The sequence below is a fragment of the Bos indicus x Bos taurus genome, chromosome 5 (assembly GCF_003369695.1).
Source record: "Bos indicus x Bos taurus breed Angus x Brahman F1 hybrid chromosome 5, Bos_hybrid_MaternalHap_v2.0, whole genome shotgun sequence".
Classification (NCBI taxonomy): Eukaryota; Metazoa; Chordata; class Mammalia; order Artiodactyla; family Bovidae; genus Bos; species Bos indicus x Bos taurus.
In genome coordinates, this window is record NC_040080.1 from 20222100 (window position 1) to 20248385 (window position 26286).

Here is a 26286-nt window from a genome sequence, read left to right on the forward strand (position 1 = left end):
ATGATCAGTGTGTTCAAGTAGAGAGAAAAGTGTAAAGAATTTCCACAGCATAGAAATAATTCAGGGGTCAAATGAAAACTCCAGAACCTAAATGAGTTAGAAATGACATTAAAAATAATTTAATTAAGGATTCAGTTCAGTTCAGTTCAGTTGCTCAGGCATGTCTGACTCTTTGCGACCCCATGAATCGCAGCACGCCAGGCCTCCCTGTCCATCACCAACTCCTAGAGTTTACCCAAACTCATGTCCATCGAGTCGGTGATGCCATCCAGCCATCTCATCCTCTATCATCCCCTTTTCCTCCTGCCCCCAATCCCTCCCAGCATCAGAGTCTTTTCCAATGAGTCAACTCTTCACATGAGGTGGCCAAAGTATTGGAGTTTCAGCTTCAGCATCAGTCCTTCCAATGAACGCCCAGGACTGATCTCCTTTAGGGGGGACTGGTTGGATCTCCTTGCAGTCCAAGGGACTCTCAAGAGTCCTGTCCAACACCACAGTTCAAAAGTTATTTGACACTCAGCTTTCTTCACAGTCCAACTCTCACATCCATACATGACCACTGGAAAAATGAGGGCAAAAGGGAATTCAAGAGATAAAAGTGTTTAGCCACTGGCATAAAAATTCCATTTTTAATGATTGTACTTGTTTTTCTCTTTGGAACCTCTCTGTGGGTCTCTTTTTTGAAACTGAGTATGTCACTATGACTGTTGTCTCTGTATTCTGGAATGAAGTTACCCTTCTCCAGAAAAGAGTCACAAGTTACTTCTCTCAGGATCCAGGACTTTATGAATTTTGACCCCTTAATCCCTGAATAAAGGTTGAAATTTCTTGAAAACACAGATGATCACAACCGGGGCTGCAAGATTTTCAAAGGGCTTGTTTCCTTTTGGTTCAATCTTATAGTGAAGGTAGAATTACTTGAGTCCCTATCTCATAGTATTTAGAAAAGCCAGAGGAACCAGAGATCATGGATTTAGAAAAGGGAGAGGAACCAGAGATCAAATTGCCAACATCTGTTGGATCATCGAAAAAGCAAGAGAATTCCAGAAAAGCATCTACTTCTGCTTTATTGATTATGCCAAAGTCTTTGACTGTGTAGATAACAACAAACTATGGACAATTCTTCAAGAGATGGGAATACCAGACCACCTTACCTGCCTCCTGGGAAATCTGTGTGCAGGTCAAGAAGAAACAATTAGAACTGGACAGGAAACAACAGACTGGTTCCAAATTGGGAAAGGAGTATGTCAAGGCTGTATATTGTCACCCTGCTTATTTAACTTATATGCAGAGTACATCATGAGAAATGCCAGGCTGGATGAAGCACAAGTTGGAATCAAAGATTGCTGGGAGAAATATCAATAACCTCAGACATGAAGATGACACCACCCTTATGGCAGAAAGTGAAGAGCAACTTAAGAGGCTCTTGATGAAAGTGAAAGAGGAGAGTGAAAAAGCTGGCTTAAAGCTCAACATTCAAAAAATGAAGATCATGGCATCTGGTCCCATCACTTCATGGCAATTAGATGGGGAAACAATGCAAACAGTGACAAACTTCATTTTCTTGGGCTCCAAAATCACTTCAGATGGTTAGTACAGCCCTGGAATTAAACACTTGCTCCTTGGAAGAAAAGCTATGACCAACCTAGATAGCATATTAAAAAGCAGAAACATTACTTTGCCAACAAAGGTCAGTCTAGTCAGAGCTATGGTTTTTCCAGTAGTCATGTATGGATGTGAAAGTTGGACCATTAAAGAAAGCCGAGCACTGAAGAATTGATGCTTTTGAACTGTGGTGTTGGAGAAGATGCTTGAGAGTCCCTTGGACTGCAAGGATATCAAACCAGTCAATTCTAAAGGAAATCAGTCCTGAATGTTCATTGGAAGAACTGATGCTGAAGCTGAAACTCCAATACTTTGGTCCCCGGATGAGAAGAGCTGACTCATTGGAAAAGACCCTGATGTTGGGAAATACTGCAGGCAGAAGGAGAAGGGATGACAGAGGATGAGACGGCTGGATGGCATCACCGACTAGAGATGGACATGAGTTTGAGCAAGCTCCAGGAGTTGGTGATGGACAGGAAAGCCTGATGCTGCAGCCCATGGGGTCACAAAGAGAGAGACATGACTGAGCAACTGAACTGAACTGAGCTCATAGTATGGAGATGACTTTGTTCTAACTTTCATTTCTCCAAGACCCAGTGTAGTGTTAGTCTCTCAGTCATGTCTGACTCTCTGCAACCCCATGGACTGTAGCCCACTAGGCTCCTCTGTCGATGGGATTCTCCAGGCAAGAAAACTGGAGTGAGTTGCCATTTCCTCCTCCAGGGGATCTTCCCAACCCAGGAATTCAACCTGGGTCTCCCAGGTTGCAGACAGACTCTTTACCAACTGAACCATCAAGGAAGACCTCCAGCACCCAGGATCTGTCTAAATAAAAGTTAAAATTTGCGTGAAAATGCAAGCATCTTCTCAGAAAAAAAAAAAAAAAAAGGCATAATGATTAAATTAGTTCTCTGAGCTCCTGTTTTCTCCTGTTTTGGCCTGATTACTTCTTAGCTTTAATCAATGACTAAGGATATTTTCATCTAGGGCGTCTCTTGTACCTCAGTTGGTAAAGATTCTGCCTGTAATGCAGGAGATCCTGTTTTGATCCCTGGATTGGGACGATCCTCTTGAGAAGGAAATAGCAACCCACTCCAGTATTCTTGCCTGGGAATCCCATGGACAGAGGAGCCTGTCAGGCTATAGTCCATGGGGTCACAAGAGTCGAACACAACTTAGTGACTAAACCACCACCACCAAGGATATATTAACATAAAAGAGAGGATTAGTGGTAGATTACATATTCCTTAAGTATCAGCTCTGTTGTCTTGAGAATCCTTCACAGATTTCCTGTTGATAAATATATGTAATAATCTGGAGGAAAAGAATCATATTATCATAAAATGGAGCACACCTCAGATGTTTGTTTTAATTTATTGTTTGAACTTTGAAAGCTATCAGAAATTATTTTTACATGATTCTCACAAGTGCAAATTTCAGAGATTATGATTCACCTAAACATCAGCCTCCCACCTACAGGATTCAGTTTTCATTTACCAAAGTGTATTAACTCTGAGTAATCACATGAAGTACAAACTTTGCTCCTATGTAAACAACAGATACTCAATCTTGTCACTTTAAAAATTTTTTTTTCTCCAGGGTTGGTCACTGAGAATCTCTTATTCAGTTCAGATATAGATAGTAATGTGTACCGTTCCTTTTTCTCCTTGTTTCCATGTTGTTGAGATACTGTCAGCAAAATAATATAGTTTTTAGACCACTTCTACTCAGATAATGCTCTAGGTCATGCTAATTCTCTTAGGGGCTTGAGTGAACTTGTGAAAATTTTCTGTTTATCATTAAATGCAGCATCATTAATCCAGTCAAGGGGTCAAGGAATTATCTTGTCTTTTAAGACCTTTTATGTTTGATGGACATGTGGGCAGACTATTGATAATACAATCATAATGCAATCAAAAACTCTCTAGCTGAGTTTTAGAAATCTGACATAAAGCATCTAGCTGAAAATACTCAAATATCCTGTCAGAAGGAGTGAATAACATGTTTATAGCATGACAGGAACTTTTACCACATTGTACAAATAATAATCTAAATACAGGTATGAAAGAAATCACTCACTGTGGGAATATTGACTCTACCATCATTTTAGAGAGTCTCAATATGCAGTCAGAGGAACTTAGTGAAGAAAGTATATTAACAAAAGTAGTTGTGTGAAGAAAATGACACTGAAACTGTCTAAAGGAAGTGATGCCACCAAAAAAAAAAAAAAAAAAACACACACAAAAAAACAAAAAAAAAAACTTCACAATTAAAGAAACTGTTGAAAATATTTCATGTCTTTGAGCACAGAAAGGATAAAACAATAAAAGCTTATCCCAACTTAGAAAGGAGTGTAACAATTCCTTCAGTATAGACATAATAAGGTGTATTGAAAGAAGTTGTAGCCCTGTTTATACTACTCTTTATAAACAAAATAAACCACTTTAATTCTCAAAGTTTCTAATATTTCAAATTAAATTTGGACCAGATAATATCAATTTTATTTAAAAAAAAACCTTTTGCTGTATAATTATAATCAACTGAAGATGAGTTTTTAATGTTTTTACAAAAAGTTTTAAAGGTCACAAACCAATCAAATTTACCACATTTGTTTCTGAGATTGTTTTTGCATAGTTTCAGCTTACACAGTCATTTCTATATCCTAAACTCTTGTAAGTGCTTGAATTTACATAAGGTTGAGAATTTGGTACATCTACTTTGTTTTCACAGGTACAATAACTACTAGACTCATTAGATTTTCCAATTGTTAAATTTCCATTGAACACTGCATGCTTCACTGTTTTGGCACTTGAAATACTTATGGAGGTACCAAACCTGGAAGAAAAAGATAAATAAAAATGGGTCCTGTTCTTTATCTTGAAAAACAATTACCTCGTAAAGATAAACTCTTACTTCCAAAACTTGCTCATTTCGTGTTAAATCATTTTAGTTAAGAGAGAAGACAGTGCCAATAGCTCTGCTGATTCTTTCTACTATTGTTAGAACTCTCTAGTGCCCTCAACTTTCTTGGACTCAAAACTACCTCTGGTCTATCTATTACCACTTTTTATTTTTTATTATCATCTGCTGTTAGAATTTTTAAAATTATTTTTTATTGAAGTACAATTGTTCCACAGGGTTTCCTGTGGCACTTGTGATAAAGAACCCCCTTGACAATGTAGAAGACATAAGAGACGTAGGTTTGATTCCTGGGTTGGAAAGATCCCTGGAGAAGGGAATGGCAACCCACTCCAGTATTCTTGCCTGGAGAATCCCATGGACTAAGGAGTCTGGTGGGCTACAGTCCATAGGATCATAGAGTCAGATACAACTGAAGCGACTTAGCATAGCATAATTGCTTTACAATGATGTGTTAATTTCTACTGTATTTGGATATTGGCATTGATTATTCAATCCCTTATACTATGTATAAAATAGATAATTAATGAGAACCTACTATATAGCACTGGGAACTCTACTCAGTGCTTGGTGAAGAACTAAATGGGAAGAGAATCCAAAAAAAAAGAGGGAATATATGTGTCTGTTACCAATTTTACCCAAGAGGTCATTGAGTAACCTTGGCTTTCCCAGGACACTATTGATTTATGCCTGGTACAATTGGTATAATTACTTGGTATAATTATCAATAGTGCCTCATTTCACTCTCAAAATCATACGGTCAATAAATGAATCATATGACCAATAAATCATATAGTCATCTGGATTATAGTTCACTTAAAATATTGTTATAATCTTCCTTTAGTAAAGTATATAAGCTCATATTATTTACTTTAACAATGTAAAGTACTAGAAACAAAGCAGAATTTCTTGGCTCCAAGGAGATAATTTATTTTTTATTGCACTGGATAATGTCCTTAACCCTGATTTGACTTTGTCCTTATACCTTGTCTCCATTCCTTAATGTCCTAGGAAAGCATGAAGCAGTCATGTAAAATAAAGGCAGGGAAGTATAGCAACACTTCTGAATTTCTTCCCCCAGTGCTTTCAATTCCAAGGAATTTCTGTATAGAATAGATTTTTTTTTTTTTTCAAAAAAAGAATTGCCTAAGTTATAGAGAAAAGCTTCCAGGATATCTTTCTTGCCCTTCATACATCTTTGACCATGTAAGAGGGTGACTGTCAGAGAAACATCAACAAAATTAACACACAAGGTATTCCTTTATTATTGACAAAAAAAAAAGGAAGAAACAGGTTAACTCACAAGTCAAAATGGAGATATCTGAAACATTCCTTTCTGTTTGATTTGTGTTGTTGGAAACAGAATTCAGAAGCGTCTGGAAGATATATAATGGACGACATCTAAGGAACAGCTATAAATAAAGGAAACATCAGTTAGTTTGAATGGCTTGGAGCTAATTCAAGTGCAACAAAAACAAGTTCATGTCATCAAAATTCCATTCAACGTTCATGTTACTGCTCCCTTGTTCATTGTCCCCTTACCCTCAGTGGGATTTGAAGACCTTCTCTATTCTTCTCAAGTGTTCTATTTAACACCATTACTACACTCTTAACAGTTAGCAGGTGATAGGTGAAAACAAGTCATCAGGTAACCCATCATGTAGACATCTGCAGAGATTCTAATTTTCTGTATTCACCATGGAATAGGATCACATTCATTCAACCTTTCCCATGAGACCTCCCAATTCTTTTCCAATTTACCTGTCTTTATGTACTCTTTTTTCTCTCTCTCTCTTTTTTAAGTTATGAAAGTATGATAACACATCCACATGAGACTTGGAAAACATAGAACAAAGTTATATATAGTTGCACTGCATGTGTGCATGTACGTGCACTCGATTGTGTTAGACCCTTTACAAGCTCATGGACTGCAACTTGCCAGGCTCCTCTGTCCGTGGGATTTCCCAGACAAGAATACTGGAGTGGGTTATCATTTCCTCCTTCAGGGAATCTTCCCCACCCAAGGAGAGAACCCATGTCTCTTGCACCTGCTGCATTGGCAGGCAGATTCTTTACCAATTGAGCTACCAGGGAAGCCCTTAGTTCCACTATATATTACAATTACTACTTTAAAAAAATGTACATTACCATATGTAAAATAGATAACCAGTGTAACTTTGATGCATGAAGCAGGGCACCCAAAGCCAGTGCTCTGGGCCAACCCAGAGGGATAGGGTGGGGAGGGAGGAGGGAGCGGGATTCAGGATAGGGGAGACACATGTATACCTGTGGATTATTCACACTGATGTATGGCAAAAAAATCAAAATACTGTTAAGTAATTATTCTCCAATTAAATTAATTAAAAAAAGAAGCCTGAAAATTTTTAGAAATTAAAAAAATACAATTATTTTTTAAGTAGACAAATTAAGATTTTCAGTTGGAGTTTCAATATCAAACTCTCAAAAATTAATAGAAAGAATATACAGAAAAGTATAAGGATATAGTAGACCTGAAAAGTACCATGAACCAATTCAACATAATTAAGATTTATACAATTTTCACTCAACAGTAGTCTATCCTACTCTTTTAATTTTTCCCTCCTCACTGGGCCCTATGCTGAGATGAGTCATAGTATCTTTAAAACTTTTCCTGGCATCATGAATCTTCTCTTGAGATATAAAAGGTATTTTATCTTGCATTAACTTCCAAGATTCTTAAGAGGAAATCTGGAGTTTAAGGTTTGTTTTCATGCTTCTTCTTCATTCAGATTTCAAGTGGTCTCTAACTATCCTCTTTGAGGTCTGACACATACTACAACATGGATGAGCCTTGAGGACATTATGGTGAGTGAAATGAACAGTCACAGAAAAACAAATATTATATGATTCAATTAAATGTAAAGTTAAATGTAAAATTCATTTATTGACTATTACCCTAGTCAAATTCACAGAAATAAAGAGTGGAATCAGGCTTGCCAGGAGGCAGAGGAAACAGAAATTGAGGAGTTGTTTAGTGAGTATGGTGTTTCAGTTTTGCAACATGAAAAGAGTTGCAGAGATTGATGGCACAGCGTTGGGAATGTACTGTACACTTAAAATTGGCTAAGCCAGGAGATTTAATGTTATTTATTGTTCTTTAGTTGCTAAGTTGTGTCCAATTCTGTGTGGCTCCATGGACTGCAGCCCTCCAGGCTCCTCTGTCCATGGGAAGTCCCAGGCAAGAATATTGGAGTGGGTTACCATTTCTTCTCCAAATGTTATGCATATTTTACCACAATTTAAAACAATTTTTTTAATTGGATGAGAGGAGTGTAACCAAGGTAGTGAAGGTCTCTGGAAGCCCCAAACTTTGAAACTTCCTTCTTTAAGGAAAAACCAGCTCAGAAGAATGATCTCTGAAAAGAAGTAAGTAGCAGTCAGATAAGGTAATTTCCGAAAAGACCTCACAACCACTCAGTAAGGAAGCCATTAATGGCACACATCTGTTCTTCTTTTCTTCCAGTTTGAAAGCTATGTTTTTCATTTTTTATAAATGCAACATCATAATTGCAGTTAGATAATCATTTGCATAATTTTTTATTTATTATTTCAATCCACCTTAGTTTAAAAGCTTTATTATGTGTATCACTCATATTACCAGCATTCAGTCCACATTGCAGACCTTAGTAAACACTTAAGAAGTACTTGTGTGAAATGTTATCAATATTTCACCCAAATTACTTATTACATGAAAAATACCCTTGTCAGAGTCATCTGTAAATTGTCAACCAATTATTTTTAGACACACTTCAGTCTTTGGAGATAAGCAGACTAGGTTTTGAGCTTACTTTCTGCTTCTTATTGCTCATGTGACCTTAAGAAATTTATTTATCCTCTATGAATTTCAGTTTTTGAATCTTAAATTTAGGAATAATGTATAGAGCCTGTTTGGAAGTTAAGTAAAACATCAGCTAGAAGGCATGATGCCATGGGAACTAACAAAGAAAGAGTTTCAAGAATAATGCAGTTAACAGTGAAAAACCTCAAAAAGTTTAAATAATGCATTAAGAGTAGTGACAAAAACTATTTACTATATGCCTATATTAAGCCACATACTGGAAACCTGAGTTGGGTTAATCAAGTTCAAAAGATACAAAATAATCCAGGTAGTAAAACCAGAAAGGGCAAAGGTCACTGAGACATTTAACCACATTCAGGTTAATGCTGAGGACAAAATCTTTTGGATTGGAGCTTGCTGTGTGTTATAAGAAAATGAACAGGTATATTGTTCTGGATAGTAGGGGTTGGGGCATTCTACAGTTGGGAATTTGGTATTTTTGCTACAGTCAAATATTAAGAAAAACAACAACAGCAAAATAAGCATGAGCATAACTTGATCTGATTTTCCTGTATTTTAACTTAAGTAAGATCAAGTAGAGTTGTAATATGTGAGGATAAGATAGATAATTAAGTGGCTTATAGTCCAGAGGATGACTTTTTATCAGTGGACAATTCTAAGGGGGAAGAGAATCCTGTAACTTAATCTGCAGGAGTGATTATTTAAAATATACCTCACAATTGGAAATACATAATTGCCCTCTCCTTCCTGACTCTATAAAAAACAAAAAAACAGAAATCACGGGGAACAAGAAATAACAAAGAAATAGACTTCCATAGCTTACCATATGAACCAGCAACTCTAATCACTGTAGATCCTTGCTTTCTGAAACTGTGATATAGGAATTTTTCAATGATAAAGAAATTTTCCACTCAGATGGAGAGAGCAAAAGTGAAGGGCATGAAAGCCATTTATCAGGAATGGCCAAGAATTAATGTTCTTACCCAAATTCTCTGTGCCTGTACTTTAAAAATACCAAGAAATAGCTGCAGACATACCACAAATCATACCACAAACCTTGGTTCTATTCCTGTTTTCCCCATCATCCATATTCATCAGGGAGGAGTGATTCTTCTCACAGTCGCTGTCGCACGTATTACAAATTATTTTGGTAGAAAAGTTATAGAAGTTACTTCCATACTGTATCCATATCTCTGAACATAAGTGAAGCGCTGGGTCTGAATAAGGACAGTCTATAAAGATATGATACATACACACACATGCATGACAGGTATGCACAGATATAGTATAAATTAGCATATACATCAGAATTTCTAAATATTTGCATTATACATTCAAATGATTAACAGGAGTTATATTTTGAAAGAGATGATTGCTTAAAATATGAGAGAAGGAAAAGAACACAGCCTGAGATGAAATAGATTTGGATCTGGAGCAATCTGAAGATTGAAGAAAAGTCATGGCTATAAAGGGAAAAAATAATGAAGGGAATATTCAAAGCACTCGGAGAAAACTTCAGAATGTTTTGTTTGCTGCAAAAAAAAAAAAAAAAAGCAAGACCTTAGTCTGTATCTATTCTGATATTTACCACCTCAGTGTTTTCAGTGATATTTCTATAAGACTCTTCTCTAAATGATTCAAATAGATTTCAGGTTGAAATCCAACTTCTTCCCATTATTTATAGGAACCCTCATGGCACTCCAGTGTTATCTCTTAATCCACTTAGTTTCCTGTCATCCATTTATCTTGAAAATCTTAAATTTTTCTTGAGAATGTCTTGCTATCTCATTACTTTTATGGAAACACTCATCTAATCCCTGCATTAAATATTGTACCCCATTCAGTGTGAACTGTTTCCTCCAACTATATGGTTTATTGCACTATGTGTTCATGTTTATGAACACTTATTACACTGAATTATAATTTTTCTGTTTACTTGTCTGTTTCTCCTGTCACACTCAAGATGAGAAATTGTTGTAACTGTTATACCAAAAAAAAATTATATTCTCTAGGTTTCCCAGGTGCTTGACATATGGTGCACAGTGCATCTTTTTGATAAAAGAAGATAAGAAGTTAAGAGAGGGAGGAAGAAAATCAGTGACATTTATACAATTTTCAGGGGAGGAAAGGATATTGTTAATCTCTAAAAATATTGAACGAGCTATCTGGCAAGGCCTTGGTTTCTACTATCATTGTTGACACCATACTTTATATCCAACTTAATCTGAACAGGAAAGTTGCCTGTTCATCACTCCTCCCTGGTCTTCCACCCTTAAAATATATGTATAAATATAGCTGATTCACTTTGTTGTACAGCAGAAACTAAAACATTGTAAAACTACAACAAAAATTTTAAGAAATAAAGTAGAGGGCCAAAAGAAAAAAGTACTCAGAGTTCTCACTTCTAGAGAGATCTAATGGAAAAACTATCTTCTTTATTTTTTAAAATAACAATAGAGGCAATCCACACTAGCCATCACTTCCTTTCTTGAGTATCAACAGAGAAGCAAAAATCCTAGGGTATATAGGAGCACCAGCACATGAAAGGAGAAGGCAATGGCACCCCACTCCAGTACTTTTGCCTGGAGAATCCCATGGATGAGAAGCCTGGTAGGCTGCAGTCCATGGGGTCGCTAGAGTCAGACACGACTGAGTGCCTTCGCTTTCACTTTTCACTTTCATGCATTGGAGAAGGAAATGGCAACCCACTCCAGTGTTCTTACCTGGAGAAACCCAGGGACTGGGGAGGCTGGTGGGCTGCCGTCTATGGGGTCGCACAGAGTCGGACACGACTGAAGCGACTTAGAAGCAGTACATGAAAGAGAATTCTCATGATTAAAGAAAACGAAAAGAAAAAACAGCCTTCCTCCTCAAAATGATTTCAAAAAAACAGACTGATATTTTAAAATGTATCTCTAATCAATTTACAAAGATGTCTCCAAAAGAGTATATACATAAGGTAAGAATAGGATGCTACAAAAACAAACAAACAAACAAACTTAAGAATCATTCAAAAATATGATAGCCAAAAAATAATCAATAGATTAAGAAGTGAAATTTAAGAAATCTTCCAGAATCTAGTGTTAAAACAAACAGAAAATATAAAGGAAAGATGAAAACTTGTAAATCTGAACATCCAAAAGAGAGAAGTCATGGAAAAAACAGAGGAAATGAAATGAAGTAAAAAATAAACTATAAGGAATAGCACATATACTCCCTAAATTTGAAAGCCCTAAACTTTCAGATTGAGAAGACTGCAGCACGCCAGGCTCCCTTATCCTTCACTATCTCCTGGAGTTTGTTCAAATTCTTGTCCACTGAGTTGGTGATTTTATCTAACCAGCTCATCCTCTGCAGCCCTTTCCTCCTTTTGCTTCCAATCTTTCCCAGCAAAAGAATCTTTTCCAATGAGTCAGCTCTTCGCATCAGGTGGACAAAGTATTGGAGCATCAGCATTAGTTCTTCCAAAACACTCATACACAAGAAAAACCCAAAATGTCAGGACCCCAGCAGCTAAAGTTGGGTCATTTTTATAAAATAAAAATTATATTGGGGACAGACTTATTAACAACATTGTTTCCCAGAGACAATGAAGTAACTCCCTTAATTTTCTCTAAGAAGTGAATTTTTAGCCATGAAATTTATAGCTAGCCAAGTTAAAGACTTATTTCAGACATATGAGAATACAGAATATTTATCTTCCATATACCCAGCTAAACACCATCACAGCTAAACTCCATTAAAATGTTTAAATGTCAGTACTAAAGAAGGAAGAAAGAAGGGCTTTAAGAAAACCTAGTCTAAGGAGACAGAAGGCAATTCATTTGAAAAAAAATAATTAAACATAGAAAGAAACTAAGTACAGATAGATGAAAATGCTTATTTAACAGAAGAATCTATACATGTTTACCATATTTTTATGGTTTTTCTTTAATTTTGTAAATATTTCAGGACTTTGAACACAATGAAAAAGAAGAGAGAAAACTGGAGAACACTATGTTACTGATAACTCTGAAACAGAAAGATCTTTCACTTTTATTTTCCTTCCGCTTTAACTCTTCAAAGTACTTGGAAGTAAAGTTATTCAACACTTTAGTGTATATTCTAACATATTAAAATGATGTGCTCACCTGAGACAGTTGTAGGCATATCTGTGGGTAATGTGGTTGTTTCCATATGATCTGTTACATTCAGTTGTACATCATAAACTGTCTTGCTGTTAAAAATGAGCTTGTAGTAATCTGTAATTCATATAAGGAGATTAATAACTTTCACATAGAATCTTCCAATAAATTATACTAATAACACAGCAGTTATTTAAAAATTTAATAAAAAGCATGTTTTAAAATGATAGCTACATAAGAGTAGAATATCAACTTTACATACTTTTAAGATTAACATTTATTTGAAATAATAATGTTTGATGTTACTCAACAGAGTACTAGTTCTTATATAAGGAAATGCCCAAATAAGTTTAAAAATACAAAACGAAAAATGTCTATGTGATGCACAGATTTCAAAATAAAAGACTGTAATTCAATAGTTAGTTTTTAAAAATGCAAACCACACTTTTGAGACCAGGAGTCACCAGAATACATTGGTGAGGCTTCGTGTTGTAACTTTTGAGTTTCTTGGACAGAAATAACCATATTTTATGGATATAGAATTAGTAAATACTAGCCTCAGAATTAAAAAAATAAGAATTTCAGAAAACAGAAATCATGTACCTAAGAATATCAGAAGATTCAAAAAACATAATATATCCATTTTGTGGATTATTAAACAAAACCCATCTTTTCTACAAGACTGATATTAGTTTACTTGCCAGCCCTTAATCCTAACAGAATCTTTAAGTTTTATGAGAATTAAATGAGAAACAATCACGAAGAATGGACACAAAGAAACAGTTATTGCCGTGCTGCTGCTACTGCTAAGTCGCTTCAGTTGTGTCCGACTCTGTGCGACCCCAGAGACGGCAGCCCACCAGGCTCCCCCGTCCCTGGGATTCTCCAGGCAAGAACACTGGAGTGGGTTGCCATTTCTTTCTCCAATGCATGAAAGTGAAAAAATACAGTGAAGTCGCTCAGTCGTGTCCGACTCTTAGCGACCCCATGGACTGCAGCCCACCAGGCCTCTCTGTCCATGGGATTTTCCAGGCAAGAGTACTGGAGTGGGTTGCCATTGCCTTCTCCAATTATTGCCGTAATCATCCTCTATTTCCTTAGAATGCCTTTGTACCCACTCTTGTAGGAGGGAATGGAAAGGGAATAAGTGTTTCCCAATGGCATCCAGGCTTGAGAAGAGATACTTCAAAAATGTCATGAAAATGAAGAATTTATTTCTAATAAATGGACTCCTCATGAAAACTCTCAGGGTATAAATTAGTATATTTCTGTTGCATTAATTTTATAACTTTTAGAAACATAGGCTTTACATTACTCTCTTCAGCATTGGTTGTACTGAAGGAATCTGATATTAAGGTAGCCTAAAAAGAATGACTAGTGTTACATGGGCATACAAAAATGAAACCTGTTTTCCTCTGTTTATCTGGAAGTTTTATACGGATATGTCTTGGGATTTGGATTCATTTGCAATATGCCTAAGAAAAGTAAGGGACAGCCTCAGAAAAGAGTGAACACTTACGCATTAAGCCCAGGGCTCCCAGTCCAGCCAGCACCACCAGGTTCAATGACAGTGAAACAAAAGCAATAGGGTACCACACCTTTGATGGAGCGCTGTGTCCTGTGAGGAGAATGACAAGAAGTCAAGCATTTTATGTTACTTCCTCTTTCCTTAATTCCCTCCAACTCCTGCTCTTCTATACATAGTGGTATCAGACTTCTAAAGTTTAATTTAAAAAATTGCTTGCAAAGTCAATGAGACCTCATTTATATTCGGCCAACATAAACACACCTGTACATTCACATCTGACACTAAAAACACAGAATTTTATATAAATGTGATCATATGACATATTCTGGATATTTTATGAACACTCTCACTTATATTTTAGCAGTAGTTTTTCCTCACTAACTTCTTAGTCTTTTTCTCATTGATCTACCTTCCTAGCCCCAGGTGATTAATGTTAACCACCTGCTGGGTGTTCTTCCTTATGTTTTCCAGGCTAGATTTTTGTTTCCTTTTATTTTTAATTTTTTGAATTTTTAATTGGAATAAAGTTGCTTTACAATGTTGTGGTGGTTTCTGCTTTACAGCAACATGAATCAGTTATGAGTACACACATATCCTCTCCCTCTTAAACTTCCCTTCCAGCCCCAAGCATCCTGTATCCTGCAACATTGTGAAGTAATTAGCCTCTAATTAAAATAAATAAATTTAAATTAAAAAAAAAACTTCCCTTTCAGCCCCCCCTCCCCCATCTAGTTCATCACAGAGCTCTGGGCTGAGTCCAGGATAGTTTTGAAATATGCTATTTAATATAATTGCTAATCCTTTCTCTGATGATTAATTTTTTTTTCAAGTGATGTATTTAATATGTTAGTAGAAAAATCGACTCTCCAACCCAAACTTGTATAATGCTTTCATTCCCTCACTGCTTCTCTCCCTAACTCTAGGTTATATGGTGAGAGTTTATTATAAATGATTCTAGACTATGATAAACTTTCTCTTACAATATATCTGTTTTACTGAAAGATTGTTTAGCACTTTTATTATTGCAATTTTCATAGTCATGCCATTATCAGCTATTGCTTTTTTGCACACCTCTAAATGTCCCCTTAAACTCTAATTAATTAATCATGGGACTGAAAATTTTCTTGAGTATTTCTCAAATGGAGTATATGATGATTTTTTAATTTTGCTAAAATGGATAAATTGTATCTTTTCTGATTTTAGGATAAATGAATTGCAGCCAAAGATGGAGAAACTCTATACAGTCAGCAAAAACAAGACCAGGAGCTGACTGTGGCTCAGATCATGAACTTCTTATTGCCAAATTCAGACTTAAATTGAAGAAAGTGGGGAGAACCACTAGACCATTCAGGTATGACCTAAATCAAATCCCTTATGATTATATAGTGGAAGTGAGAAATAGATTTAAAGGGCTAGATCTGATAGACAGAGTGCCTGATGAATTATGGACAGAGGTTCGTGACATTGTACAGGAGACAGGGATCAAGACCATCCTCATGGAAAAGAAATGCAAAAAAGCAAAACGGCTGTTTGAGGAGGCCTTACAAATAGCTGTGAAAAGAAGACAAGCAAAAAGCAAAGGAGAAAAGGAAGGATATAAGCATGTGAATGCAGAGTTCCAAAGAATAGCAAGGAGAGATAAGAAAGCCTTCCTCAGCGATCAATGCAAAGAAATAGAGGAAAACAAGAGAACGGGGAAGACTAGAGATCTCTTCAAGAAAATTAGAGATACCAAGGGAACATTTCATGCAAAGATGGTCTCGATAAAGGACAGAAATGGTATGGACCTAACAGGAGCAGAAGGTATTAAGAAGAGGTGGCAAGAATACACAGAAGAACTGTACAAAACAGATCTTCACAACCCAGATAATCATGATGGTGTGATCACTGACCTAGAGCCAAATATCCTGGAATGTGAAGTCAAGTGGGCCTTAGAAAGCATCACTATGAACAAAGCTAGTGAAAGTGATGGAATTCCAGGTGAGCTATTTCAAATCCTGAAAGATGATGCTGTAAAAGTGCTGCACTCAATGTGTCAGCAAATTTGGAAAACTCAGCAGTGGCCAAGGACTGGAAAATGTCAGTTTTCATTCCAATCCCAAAGAAAGGCAATGCCAAAGAATGCTCAAACTACCACACAATTGCACTCATCTCACATGCTAGTAAAGTAACACTCAAAATTCTCAAAGCCAGTCTTCAGCAATACGTGAACCGTGAACTGCCAGATGTTCAAGCTGGTTTTAGAAAGGGCAGAGGAACCAGAGATCAAATCGCCAGCATCCGCTGGATCATCAAAAAAGCAAGAGAGTTCCAGGAAAACATCTATTTCTGCTTTATTGACTATGTCAAAGCCTTTGAATGTGTGGACCACAATAAACTGTGGAAAATTCTGAAAGAGAAGGGAATACCAGACCACCTGACCTGCCTCTTGAGAAACCTGTATACAGGTCAGGAAGCAACAGTTAGAACTGGACATGGAACAACAGACTGGTTCCAAATAAGAAAAGGAGTACATCAAGACTGTATATTGTCACCCTGATTGTTTAACTTATAGTCAGAGTACATCATGAGAAATGCTGGACTGGAAGAAGCACAAGCTGGAATCAAGATTGCCAGGAGAAATATCAATAACCTCAGATATGCAGATGATACACCCTTGTGACAGAAAGTGAAGAGGACCTAAAAAGCCTCTTGATGAAAGTTAAAGAGGAGAATGAAAAATTGGCTTAAAGCTCAACATTCAGAAAACTAAGATCATGGCATCTGGTCCCATCATTTCATGGCAAATAGATAGGGAAACAGTGTCAGACTTTATTTTTCTTGGCTCCAAAATCACTGCAGATGGTGATTGCAGTCGTGAAATTAAGACACTTACTCCTTGGAAGGAAAGTTATGACCAACCTAGGTAGCATATTGAAAAGCAGAGACATTACTTTGCCAACAAAGATTCGTCTAGTCAAGGCTATGGTTTTTCCTGTGGTAATGTATGGATGTGAGAGTTGGACTCTGAAGAAGGCTGAGCACCGAAGAATTGATGCTTTTGAACTGTGGTGTTGGAGAAGACTCTTGAGAGTCCCTTGGACTGCAAGGAGATCCAGCCAGTCCCTCCTAAAGGAGATGAGTCCTGGGTGTTCATTGAAAGGAATGATGCTAAAGCTGAAACTCCAATACTTTGACCACGTCATGTGAAGAGTTGACTCACTGGAAAAGAGTCCGATGCTGGGAGGGATTGGGGGCAGGAGGAGAAGGGGATGACAGAGGATGAGATGGCTGGATGGCATCACTGACTTGATGGACATGAGTTTAAGTGAACTCCAGGAGTTGGTGATGGACAGGGAGGCCTGGGGTGCTGCAATTCACGGGGTTGCAAAGAGTCAGACACAACTGAGCAACTGAACTGAATTGAACTGAACTGAATTGAAGATATTTTCTTTCCATATCTACTCAATACTAAATGGTAACTAGTTACTTTAATTACTTCCTTGTTTATATCTATTCTTTTTATTGTTTATGGAATCTTATTATTTATATTTTAGATTACTTGGTTTTATTATCCAAGTCCATCATGATTTTCATGTCTCTTTATTTTATTTTATTTTTTGTATGACATTCTAGGACCTGCAACTGGGCCTTAATGATCATTCATTCTTTGTATGAAAGTCATGTTTTTTCAAATTGAAAACTTTTAGTGCCATAATTTAATATCATAAATTAGTTTGATTATCTTTCTCTTGTAGGGATTCTGTTTTACTTGGAGCTGTTTGTTGGGCTTTTTCTTTTCCTCTGGTTCTGTGTTTCCTATGGTTCTGGGTTCCATAAAATTAGTAACTTTTATTTGTTTTCCCTTGGCTTTACTGACTTTTAAGATTTGATACCAAGCTTTTGAGTACTTTGTGTGTGTGAAGTCACTCAGTTGTGTCCAACTCTTTGTGACCCCATGGACTGTAGCCTACGAGGCTCCCCCATCCATGGGATTTTCCAGGCAAGAGTACTGAAGTGGTTTGCCATGTCCTTCTCCAGAGGATCTTCCCCACCCAGGGATCAAACCTGGGTCTCCCATATTTTAGGCAGATGCTTTACCGTCTGAGCCACCAGGAAGTCACTTTGAGTACTTTGAGTGGCATCAAATCTATGTGTGATGGAATGCACAGGTGTTTCTTTTACTGAGTGCCAGTGGAATGTCAGAAAACAAGGTCTTCATTTTATACCCCATAAAAGAAGAAACCTGGTCCATTGTCTTCTGAGATGCAAAGTCTGAGGCTTTCCATGATTTAGGATTATAGAAGACCTTTCCTGCATTCTTATTTAGTTTCCACACTAACCCTCAGAGGCCAAAAAGATAAGCAAGTCCTCCCAGGACCACATAAGAAAGTTGGCACCATCTTTTTTCTACAGAGTCTAATAAATCTCAAGAGACTGAATCCTTCCTAGGCACCAGAGAGACCTGAATCTAAGCCTTTTATTTGTGAATCTTCAGGCTCTTAATGAGGTCAGTGGTACACAAATCTTTTCTTGATTGGCACCATAAGAGTTTGGAGTACATACCATCAATCCACTGCCTGGTTGCTAGCCCCAACAGTAGCTCCTTACATGGGCTTAGGTATTTGCCAGTAGGAAATGGGAAAAAAAGGCAGAATGAAAGTACATTTGAGCTGATTGAAATGCTAATTAAAACCAGTCTGAAATGAACAGTTATAGATGCATCATCCCTTTACCTTGATTTTTCTCTTAAAACTCCAATAAAATATAGAAAGTAGTTAAAGAAGGCATATAGATTCATAATAACAAAGAAAGGAAACCACAGAAATGGCCTTTGGGAAGGTAGGTAACAGATACAAAAGCTATTACTAACTTTGTAGGCACTTAGAAACTGAAGCAAAGTCAGTAGTGAGGAAACAAAAGTGAGCTGACTCTTGCGTAAGAACCCCAAAGGCTCCTGGTATTTTATCTTTCCAAGTGGAGGTATGGGTGAGTCTGAAAACTGAAAAAAATGCCCGAAAGTTGATATAAGATATGCATATTCCCTCCTATGTATTTTTCTCTCCACTTTGTAAAATGGTTACCCTCTCTTACCCATTATAACAGAAGAATGCCCAGGGAGGAGTACTGGAAGATTCATTCAACTCCAGAATAGTCAACTGGCTCAAGAAGGGGGAAAAAATTTCAAATATCAAAAATTGGGTTTCTCAGTGAATTGCTCCAGTTCATGAATGCTACTTCAGTTCATCACTTCATGGCAAATAAATGGGGAAACAATGGAATCAGTGACAGACTTTATTTCTTGGGCTCCAAAATTACCACAGATGGGGACTATAGCCATGAAATTAAAAGATGCTTGCTCCTTCGAAGAAAAGCTATGACCACCTAGACAGCATATTAAAAAGCAGAGACATTACTTTGCCGACAAAGGCCCAACTAGTCAAAGGTATGGTTTTTCTAGTTGTCATGTATGGATATGAGAGTTGGACTATAAAGAAAGCTGAGCACCTAAGATTTGATGCCCTTGAACTGTGGTGTTGCGGAAGACTCTTGCTGACAGGAGATCCAACCAGTCAATCCTAAGGAAATCAGTCCTGAATATTCACTGGAAGAACTGATGTTGAAACTCCAATACTTTGGCCACCTGATGTGAAGAGCTGACTCACTGGAAAAGACCCTGATGCTGGGAAAAATTGAAGGCAGGAGGAGAAGGGAATGACAGAGGATGAGATGGTTGGATGGTATCACTGACTCAATGGGCATGAGTTTGAGCAAGCTCCAGGAGTTGGTGATGTACAGGGAAGTATGGCATGCTGAAGTCCATGGGGTCACAAAGAGTCACACATGACTGAGCAACTGAACTGAATTGACTGATGAATGCTACCATTTAGCAAGCCCATCTCACCTACACAAGCTCTCATTAAATCAGTTTAGTACCACACACTTAACTGAGTAGAGACAACCAAGGATCATTTGGTATTTGAGGAAAGCAGCCAATATGAGGCTGAAGAAACAGAAAACACAGACAATAAGAATTTAGGGAAAGCATAAATAATGCAATGAGAACAGTTCAAAAACTCTGTAAATAAACAGACTCTCTTATATGACTGTGTTAGTCATTCAGTCACGTCCGACTCTGCATTCCCATGGACTCGCCAGGCTCCTCTGTCCATGGAATTCTCCAGGCAAAAATACAGGAGTGGGTTGCCACTTCCTTCTCCAGGGGATCTTCCTGACCTAGGGATCAAATCCAAGTCTCCTTCATTTCACACAGATTCTTTACCATTTGAGTCACCAGGGAAGACCTTATAAGGCATGGAGGTATATAAATGTAGAAAACAATTTTGTCAGTTTCTTATACAGTAAACATAAGCCATCCAAACCAGGCTTCTACTCTTTATTATCCTTCAAAAATTTCTAAAAATAGGTCTCTACAAAGACTTGTATATCTATCAGCTTTATTCATACTAGCTCCAAACTGGAAGCAACTGAAATGTTCATCTACAGATGAGTGAGTTTACATGGTATGGTGTAGTCACACTCTGGAATATTGTTCAGCCATGGAAAGAAATTCACTGCCAACGCATAGAACACAGATGAATCTCAAAAACATTGTGTTTACTGAATGAAGCCAGTCATAGAAGAAGTCACAGTCAATCATTGCATATTATTTGAAACTATTTATATAAAAACTCTTCCCTGGTGGCTCAGATGGTAAAGAATTTGCCTGCAATGTGGGAGACCAGGTTCAATCCCCAGGGTTGGGAAGATCCCCTGGAGAAAGAAATAGCAATCCACTCCAGTATTCCTGCCTGGAGAATTCCATGGATAGAGGACCCTGGCAGGCTAGAGTCTGTGGAGTCGCAAAGAGTCAGACACAACTGAGCAACTACACTGCTACTACTACATAAAACCTCTAGACTTAACAGAATAGTCTAGAATGACAAAAAGTAAAAGCTGGGGCTAAAACTAAGATAGGTGGTGAGGATAAGATGGAGGCACACAAGTTGTCTTCTTGTGGTGACAGAAATACTGTAAATCTTAATTTTAGTTGGTTGTATGGGTATATATTTTTTAAGTCCAGTCAACCATATGCTTAAGTGAGCATATTATTTTGTATTTAAATTATAACGTTGACTTGAAAGTACAATTTTTAAAACCATCAGAGAATTAAGATACAATTTTTCATCCACATATAAGAATAGAATGCCATAGAAACAGCCTTTAGAAAACAATAGCAGAAGTTCATTGAAAATAAAATAATATCAGAAACATTTTTAATGGAAAAAGATAATTTAAGAAAATTATCCATGAAATATAATAAAGGATAAAATGATGAAAAATGGGAGGAAAAAAGTCAATGAGGTTTAATATTATAAAAGTTGGAAAGATTCAGAAAAGTACACGAATACTCTCTGGGGATGGATGGAGAAAGTAATTAAAAAGAGCTGATTCTCCATAATTAAAGGTCATGAGTTTATCATCTTTGGTTTGTCTTCCTTATTTTCTCAAAAAATTTCTGTCTTTTATTTTATTTTTTGTTGAAGTATAGTTGATTTACAATGCTGTGTCAGTTTCTGGTTATACATAAATATGTTTATATACATATATATGTGTGTGTGTGTATATATATATATATATACACATGTGTATATATGCATGTATATAGATATTAAGATACTTTTCCATTATAAGTTATTACAAGATATTGAGTAGAATTCCCTGTGCTATACAGTGGTTCTTGTTGGTTATCTATTTTATATATAGTAGTGTACATATGTCAATCTTAAGTTCCAAATTTATTCTTTCCTCAGTTTCCCCTTTGGTAGCCATAAGTTTGTTTTCCATGGCTGTGAGTCTGTTTCTGTTTTGTAACTAAGTTCCTTTTGTACCATTTTTCAGATTCCATATATAGGTAATATCACATGGTATATGTCTTTGTCTGACTTACTTCACTTAGTATTATAATCTCTAGGTCCATCCATTTTGCTGCAAATGGCAATATTTTATTCTTTTTATGGCTTAGTAGTATTTCATTTTATATATATATATATATATATATATATACCATATTTTCTTTATTTATCTTTCAGTAGACATTTAGGTTGCTAATATGTCTTGACTATTGTAAATATTGCTATGAACATTGGGGTTACACATATCTTTTCAAATTATGGTTTTCTCCAGATATATGTCCAGGAGTGGGATTGCTGGATCATATGGTAGCCCTATTTTTAGTTTTTAAGGAGCTGCCATACCATTTTCCATAGTGGCTGCATCAGTTTACATTTCCACCCACAGTTAGTAGAGTTCCCTTTCTTCCACAACCTCTACAGAAAATATCTTTTATTTTCAAAGGAAATCTTTGTTTTTTCTGCTGCAACATCTCCCACTAGGTCCTTCTTACTTTTCTCCCAGCTCCAGTAGGTCTCACCTTTCATAGCTCTGCTCTCAGTCACCTCAGCTGTGCCCCTGATGCTCCCTGCTCCAGTTTCAGCTTCACCACCCAGCTCCAAGTCAGGAGTTTCATGGCTATCTTTTTCAGGAAAGATAAACAGTGGCAATGTTTTTAGAAAATCATTCTTTTCTCTATAATCTTTTTTGCCTTCTAATTATCCAGGTAGTCCTGTGTTTGTGGCTTGATTCTGATTCTGATGATAGATTTTTCCAATAGACAAACATGAAGTAACCTTTTATAAAAATAAAATTGAAACAGTTTCAGTTCAGTTCAGTCACTCAGTTGTGTCCGACTCTTTGTGACCCCATGGATTGCAGCATGCCAGGCTTCCCTGTCAACCACCAACTCCTAGAGCGTACTCAAACTCGTGTCCATCGAGTCAGTCATGCCATCCAAGCATCTCATCCTCTGTTTACTTAGATATATAGAAAAGGATAAAATTGTTACATAAGGAAATACACATTAGAAAATATGTAGCAGAACATAAGGGCTTCCCAGGTGGCACTAATAGTAAAATACCCACCTGCCAATGCAGGAGACATAAAAGAAGTGGGTTCGATCCCTGGGTTGGGAAGATCCCTTGAAGGAGGGCATGTCAACCCTCTCCAGTTATCTTGCCTGGAAAATCCCACGAACAGAGGATCCTGGCACGCTACAGTCCATAGGGTCTCAAAGAGTCAGACACGACTGAAGCAACTTAGCACAGCACTGCAGAACATAAATTGCATCTCCAATTTTATAGATACCACCATAGTGGTCTATGGTGTTTGTTGTATGATGAAGATGTAGTATTTTTCCCAAATACATGCAGTTCTTTCATCAGATGTTATAGAGACAGAGAAAATGACTCTTTGGAGGGAAACAAGTCCCTAACACATGATTCACTAACCTGATGCCTCTAATCAGAGATTTTCACACAAAGGGCTTTTACTTCATTATTTAAATATAAAATATCTCATAGCAATAAAGAAATTTCAGTGAATATGACTATCATGTTTTGAAAAAATATCTTCCTACTGCTTCATTGTTATTAACTGTCTGGGAATTAAATTGCTGGATAAAGAAGACTGCAATTCTATTATGCTGAGATAAGGAACCTTCAGTCTTATTCTTTCTCAGAAAGAAATAAATGTTTAATGCATAATCACTGACTGGGTGTTCCATGATCCTATGAAACTCATAGCGATATACTTATTTCTTATCTTATAGCAATTAAATAAAAATATTGGATAGCTATGCTCACACTATTGCTGTCTTTTTCTTCCTCTAATAGCCTGTATGTAAAATCATCCTAAAATGTCTAAAAAATGTAAGAAATGTTATTTTGGTGGCAACAGCAATCTGAATTTTCAGAGGTTTAGACCACAGTCTTTTTTCACATACTATGATGAACTTTGTTGTTGTCGTTGTTTATTCATTAAACCAAGTCTGACTCTTATGCGACCCCATGGACTATAGACCAGCAGGCTCTTCTGTCCTTGGGATTTCCCAGGGAATAACAGTGGAGTGGGTTGCCATTTCCTTCTCCAGGGGATTTTTCCAATGCAGAGATCAAACCTATGTCTCCTAAGTCTCCTGCATTGGCAGACTGATTCTCTACCATTGAGCCATCAGGAAGCCGCAGTGATGATGTTTCAAACTAAATAAGATAGACATAACTAGGCTCTGGCATAGTGACTGATCTATGGACTAGTTCTCCAGAATTTAAATCTCAGAATGGACTAACAGCCTTGAATTGAAGACAGGAGAACCCACCAGTATAGCTGATAACCCCTTCTCTGGTCTTTTTGATCCTCAAGGAAACTCTTACCTGTTCTCTTGAGACTGTGGCTTTCCTGGGGTTTCTTTGTCTTAGGATTTGAAAATTTGAGAGTTGCATAGGTCACTTCTTCAGACATTATTGAACAAAGCACAGTTCAGTCAACCGATGTGCTGTGCTATCACCTTGATCTCACAGAAGCCACTCTTAGATGGCCTGTGCATGCAGGGACTGAGCTGACTGATCTATCTTTGTAAAGACCAAACAAAAGAAGTATCAGAAAACAGAACTGTTCCCCTGAGAATTTCATAACTGCACTATTCTCACCTCTGTACATCCCTCTTATCTCACTTTTTCTAACTTCCTCCACTAAAACACCAAATTGAAGAAATGACTAAGAGAAAAATGTGGGTTTTAAATATAAACAATCTTTCATTTTTCAACTAGAGGGGAAAACATCTGTATCTCCAGACTCAACACTACCCTATGGAAATACAAATAAACATGTATTTATTTCTGCATGTATAATCAGTTCTTAGAAAGCATGTGCCTGTGAGAACTCTGTTAGAATTGCATGGAGTGCATAACCCATTGCTGACTCCCTGAAAACCACAGGTGAGTTAATTCTAATCAAAAATTTTCATTCCATTTTTACGTGATTTTTTGTGGATTGCAGATTCCTGAGAATTTAAAAGCAAAATATTAATGGATCAAAACAAAAATCAAGAAGAAAAGGATTACAATGAACTACACTAAATATTGTACCCCACCCTCCTTTTTATTTACTGTCAAGAAAGATTGGAGCATTGTGCAATGAACAGAAGATACCTACCACAGAATTTAAAAGAAGAAAGAAAAAAAGAACTGTAAGGAGTAAATTTAGAAAAGTGTTCTGAAAATTGACTCAAGGAAAAAGGAAATTGCTTTAACCTATAGAGTTTGAAACTTTTTTAAAAACAGGAGTTGGGGTGGAGACAGGGATGGGGAGGGAATATGTAGGTAGCATGAGCTTTAGTGTTTTATTTAATATTAAGTAAATTGGGAAGTCTCTAGGTCTCATTTTTCTCATTTATTAGAAACTCAACATTCAGAAAACTAAGATCATGGCATCTGGTCTCATCATTTCATGGCAAATAGATGGGGAAACAGTGGAAACAGTGGCTGACTTTATTTTTCTGGGCTCTAAAATCACTGCAGATGATGATTGCAGCCATGAAAGTAAAAGACACTTGTTCCTTGGAAGAAAAGTTATGACCAACTTACACAGCATATTCAAAAGCAGAGATATTACTTTGCCAACAAAGGTCTGTCTAGTCAAGGCTATGGTTTTTCCAGTGGTCATGTATGGATGTGAGAGTTGGACTATGAAGAAAGCTGAGCACTGCAGAATTGACGCTTTTGAACTGTGGTATTGGAGAAGACTCTTGAGAGTCCCTTGGACTGCAAGGAGATCCAACCAGTCCATCCTAAAGGAGATCAGTCCTGGGTGTTCATTGGAAGGACTGATGTTGAAGCTGAAACTCCAATACTTTGGCCACCTGATGTGAAGAGCTGACTCATTTGAAAAGACCCTGATCCTGGAAAATATTGAGGGCAGGAGGAGAAGGGGACGACAGAGGATGAGATGGTTGAATGGCATCACTGACTCAATGGACATGGGTTTGGGTGAACTCTGGAGTTGGTGATGGACAGGGAGGTCTGGCATGCTGTGGTTCATGGGGTCGCAAAGAGTTGGACACGACTTAGTGACTGAACTGAATTGAACAGATGAACCTAAAGTTTTTAACTGTTTTTCTAAATGCATATGATGTTCTTATTCTACCTCTCCTTCCAAGAGTGAATATAATGCTTCTCTGAGATCTTAAAACATACATTTGCTTTGAGCCAGTAGTCTCATTGTTTAGATGATGCAGAGATTAGACAATGATCTATGCACTTGCATGCTCATCATTTTGTCAGTTTATACATGTGAGAAATGATTAATGAGTTAAATATTGAACAAAGGAAAAGTTGACATTCTTGACCATTTAGATAATGAGATCAGAAGCCAAGTTGATGTTTTGTACCTCTCTTAAC

General features: G+C 37.0%; 1 protein-coding gene across 1 annotated transcript; it reads right to left on the bottom strand.

Moving 5' to 3' along the window:
- Nucleotides 1–4141: 4141 nt before the first annotated feature.
- LOC113892449 lies at nt 4142–24575 on the bottom strand. Its single transcript, XM_027541289.1, has 7 exons — nt 24262–24575; nt 22428–22529; nt 14006–14104; nt 12493–12603; nt 9419–9594; nt 5828–5936; nt 4142–4440 (listed from the first exon to the last, which is right to left on the bottom strand). The coding sequence occupies exons 1-7, from the start codon at nt 24347–24349 to the stop codon at nt 4424–4426; spliced, it is 702 nt and encodes a 233-aa protein (XP_027397090.1). The 5' UTR covers nt 24350–24575; the 3' UTR covers nt 4142–4423.
- Between the last annotated feature and the right edge of the window lie 1711 nt (nt 24576–26286).

Coding starts and splice junctions, on each gene's coding strand:
- LOC113892449 (XM_027541289.1), bottom strand. CDS start 24,349: ATGTCTGAAGAAGTGACCTATGCAACTCTCAAATTTTCAAATCCTAAG. Junction 22,530..24,261: donor CCACAGTCTCAAGAGAACAG/GTAAGAGTTTCC, acceptor TTCCTGAAAAAG/ATAGCCATGAAACTCCTGAC. Junction 5,937..9,418: donor AAAACAGGAATAGAACCAAG/GTTTGTGGTATG, acceptor CTTTATTTATAG/CTGTTCCTTAGATGTCGTCC.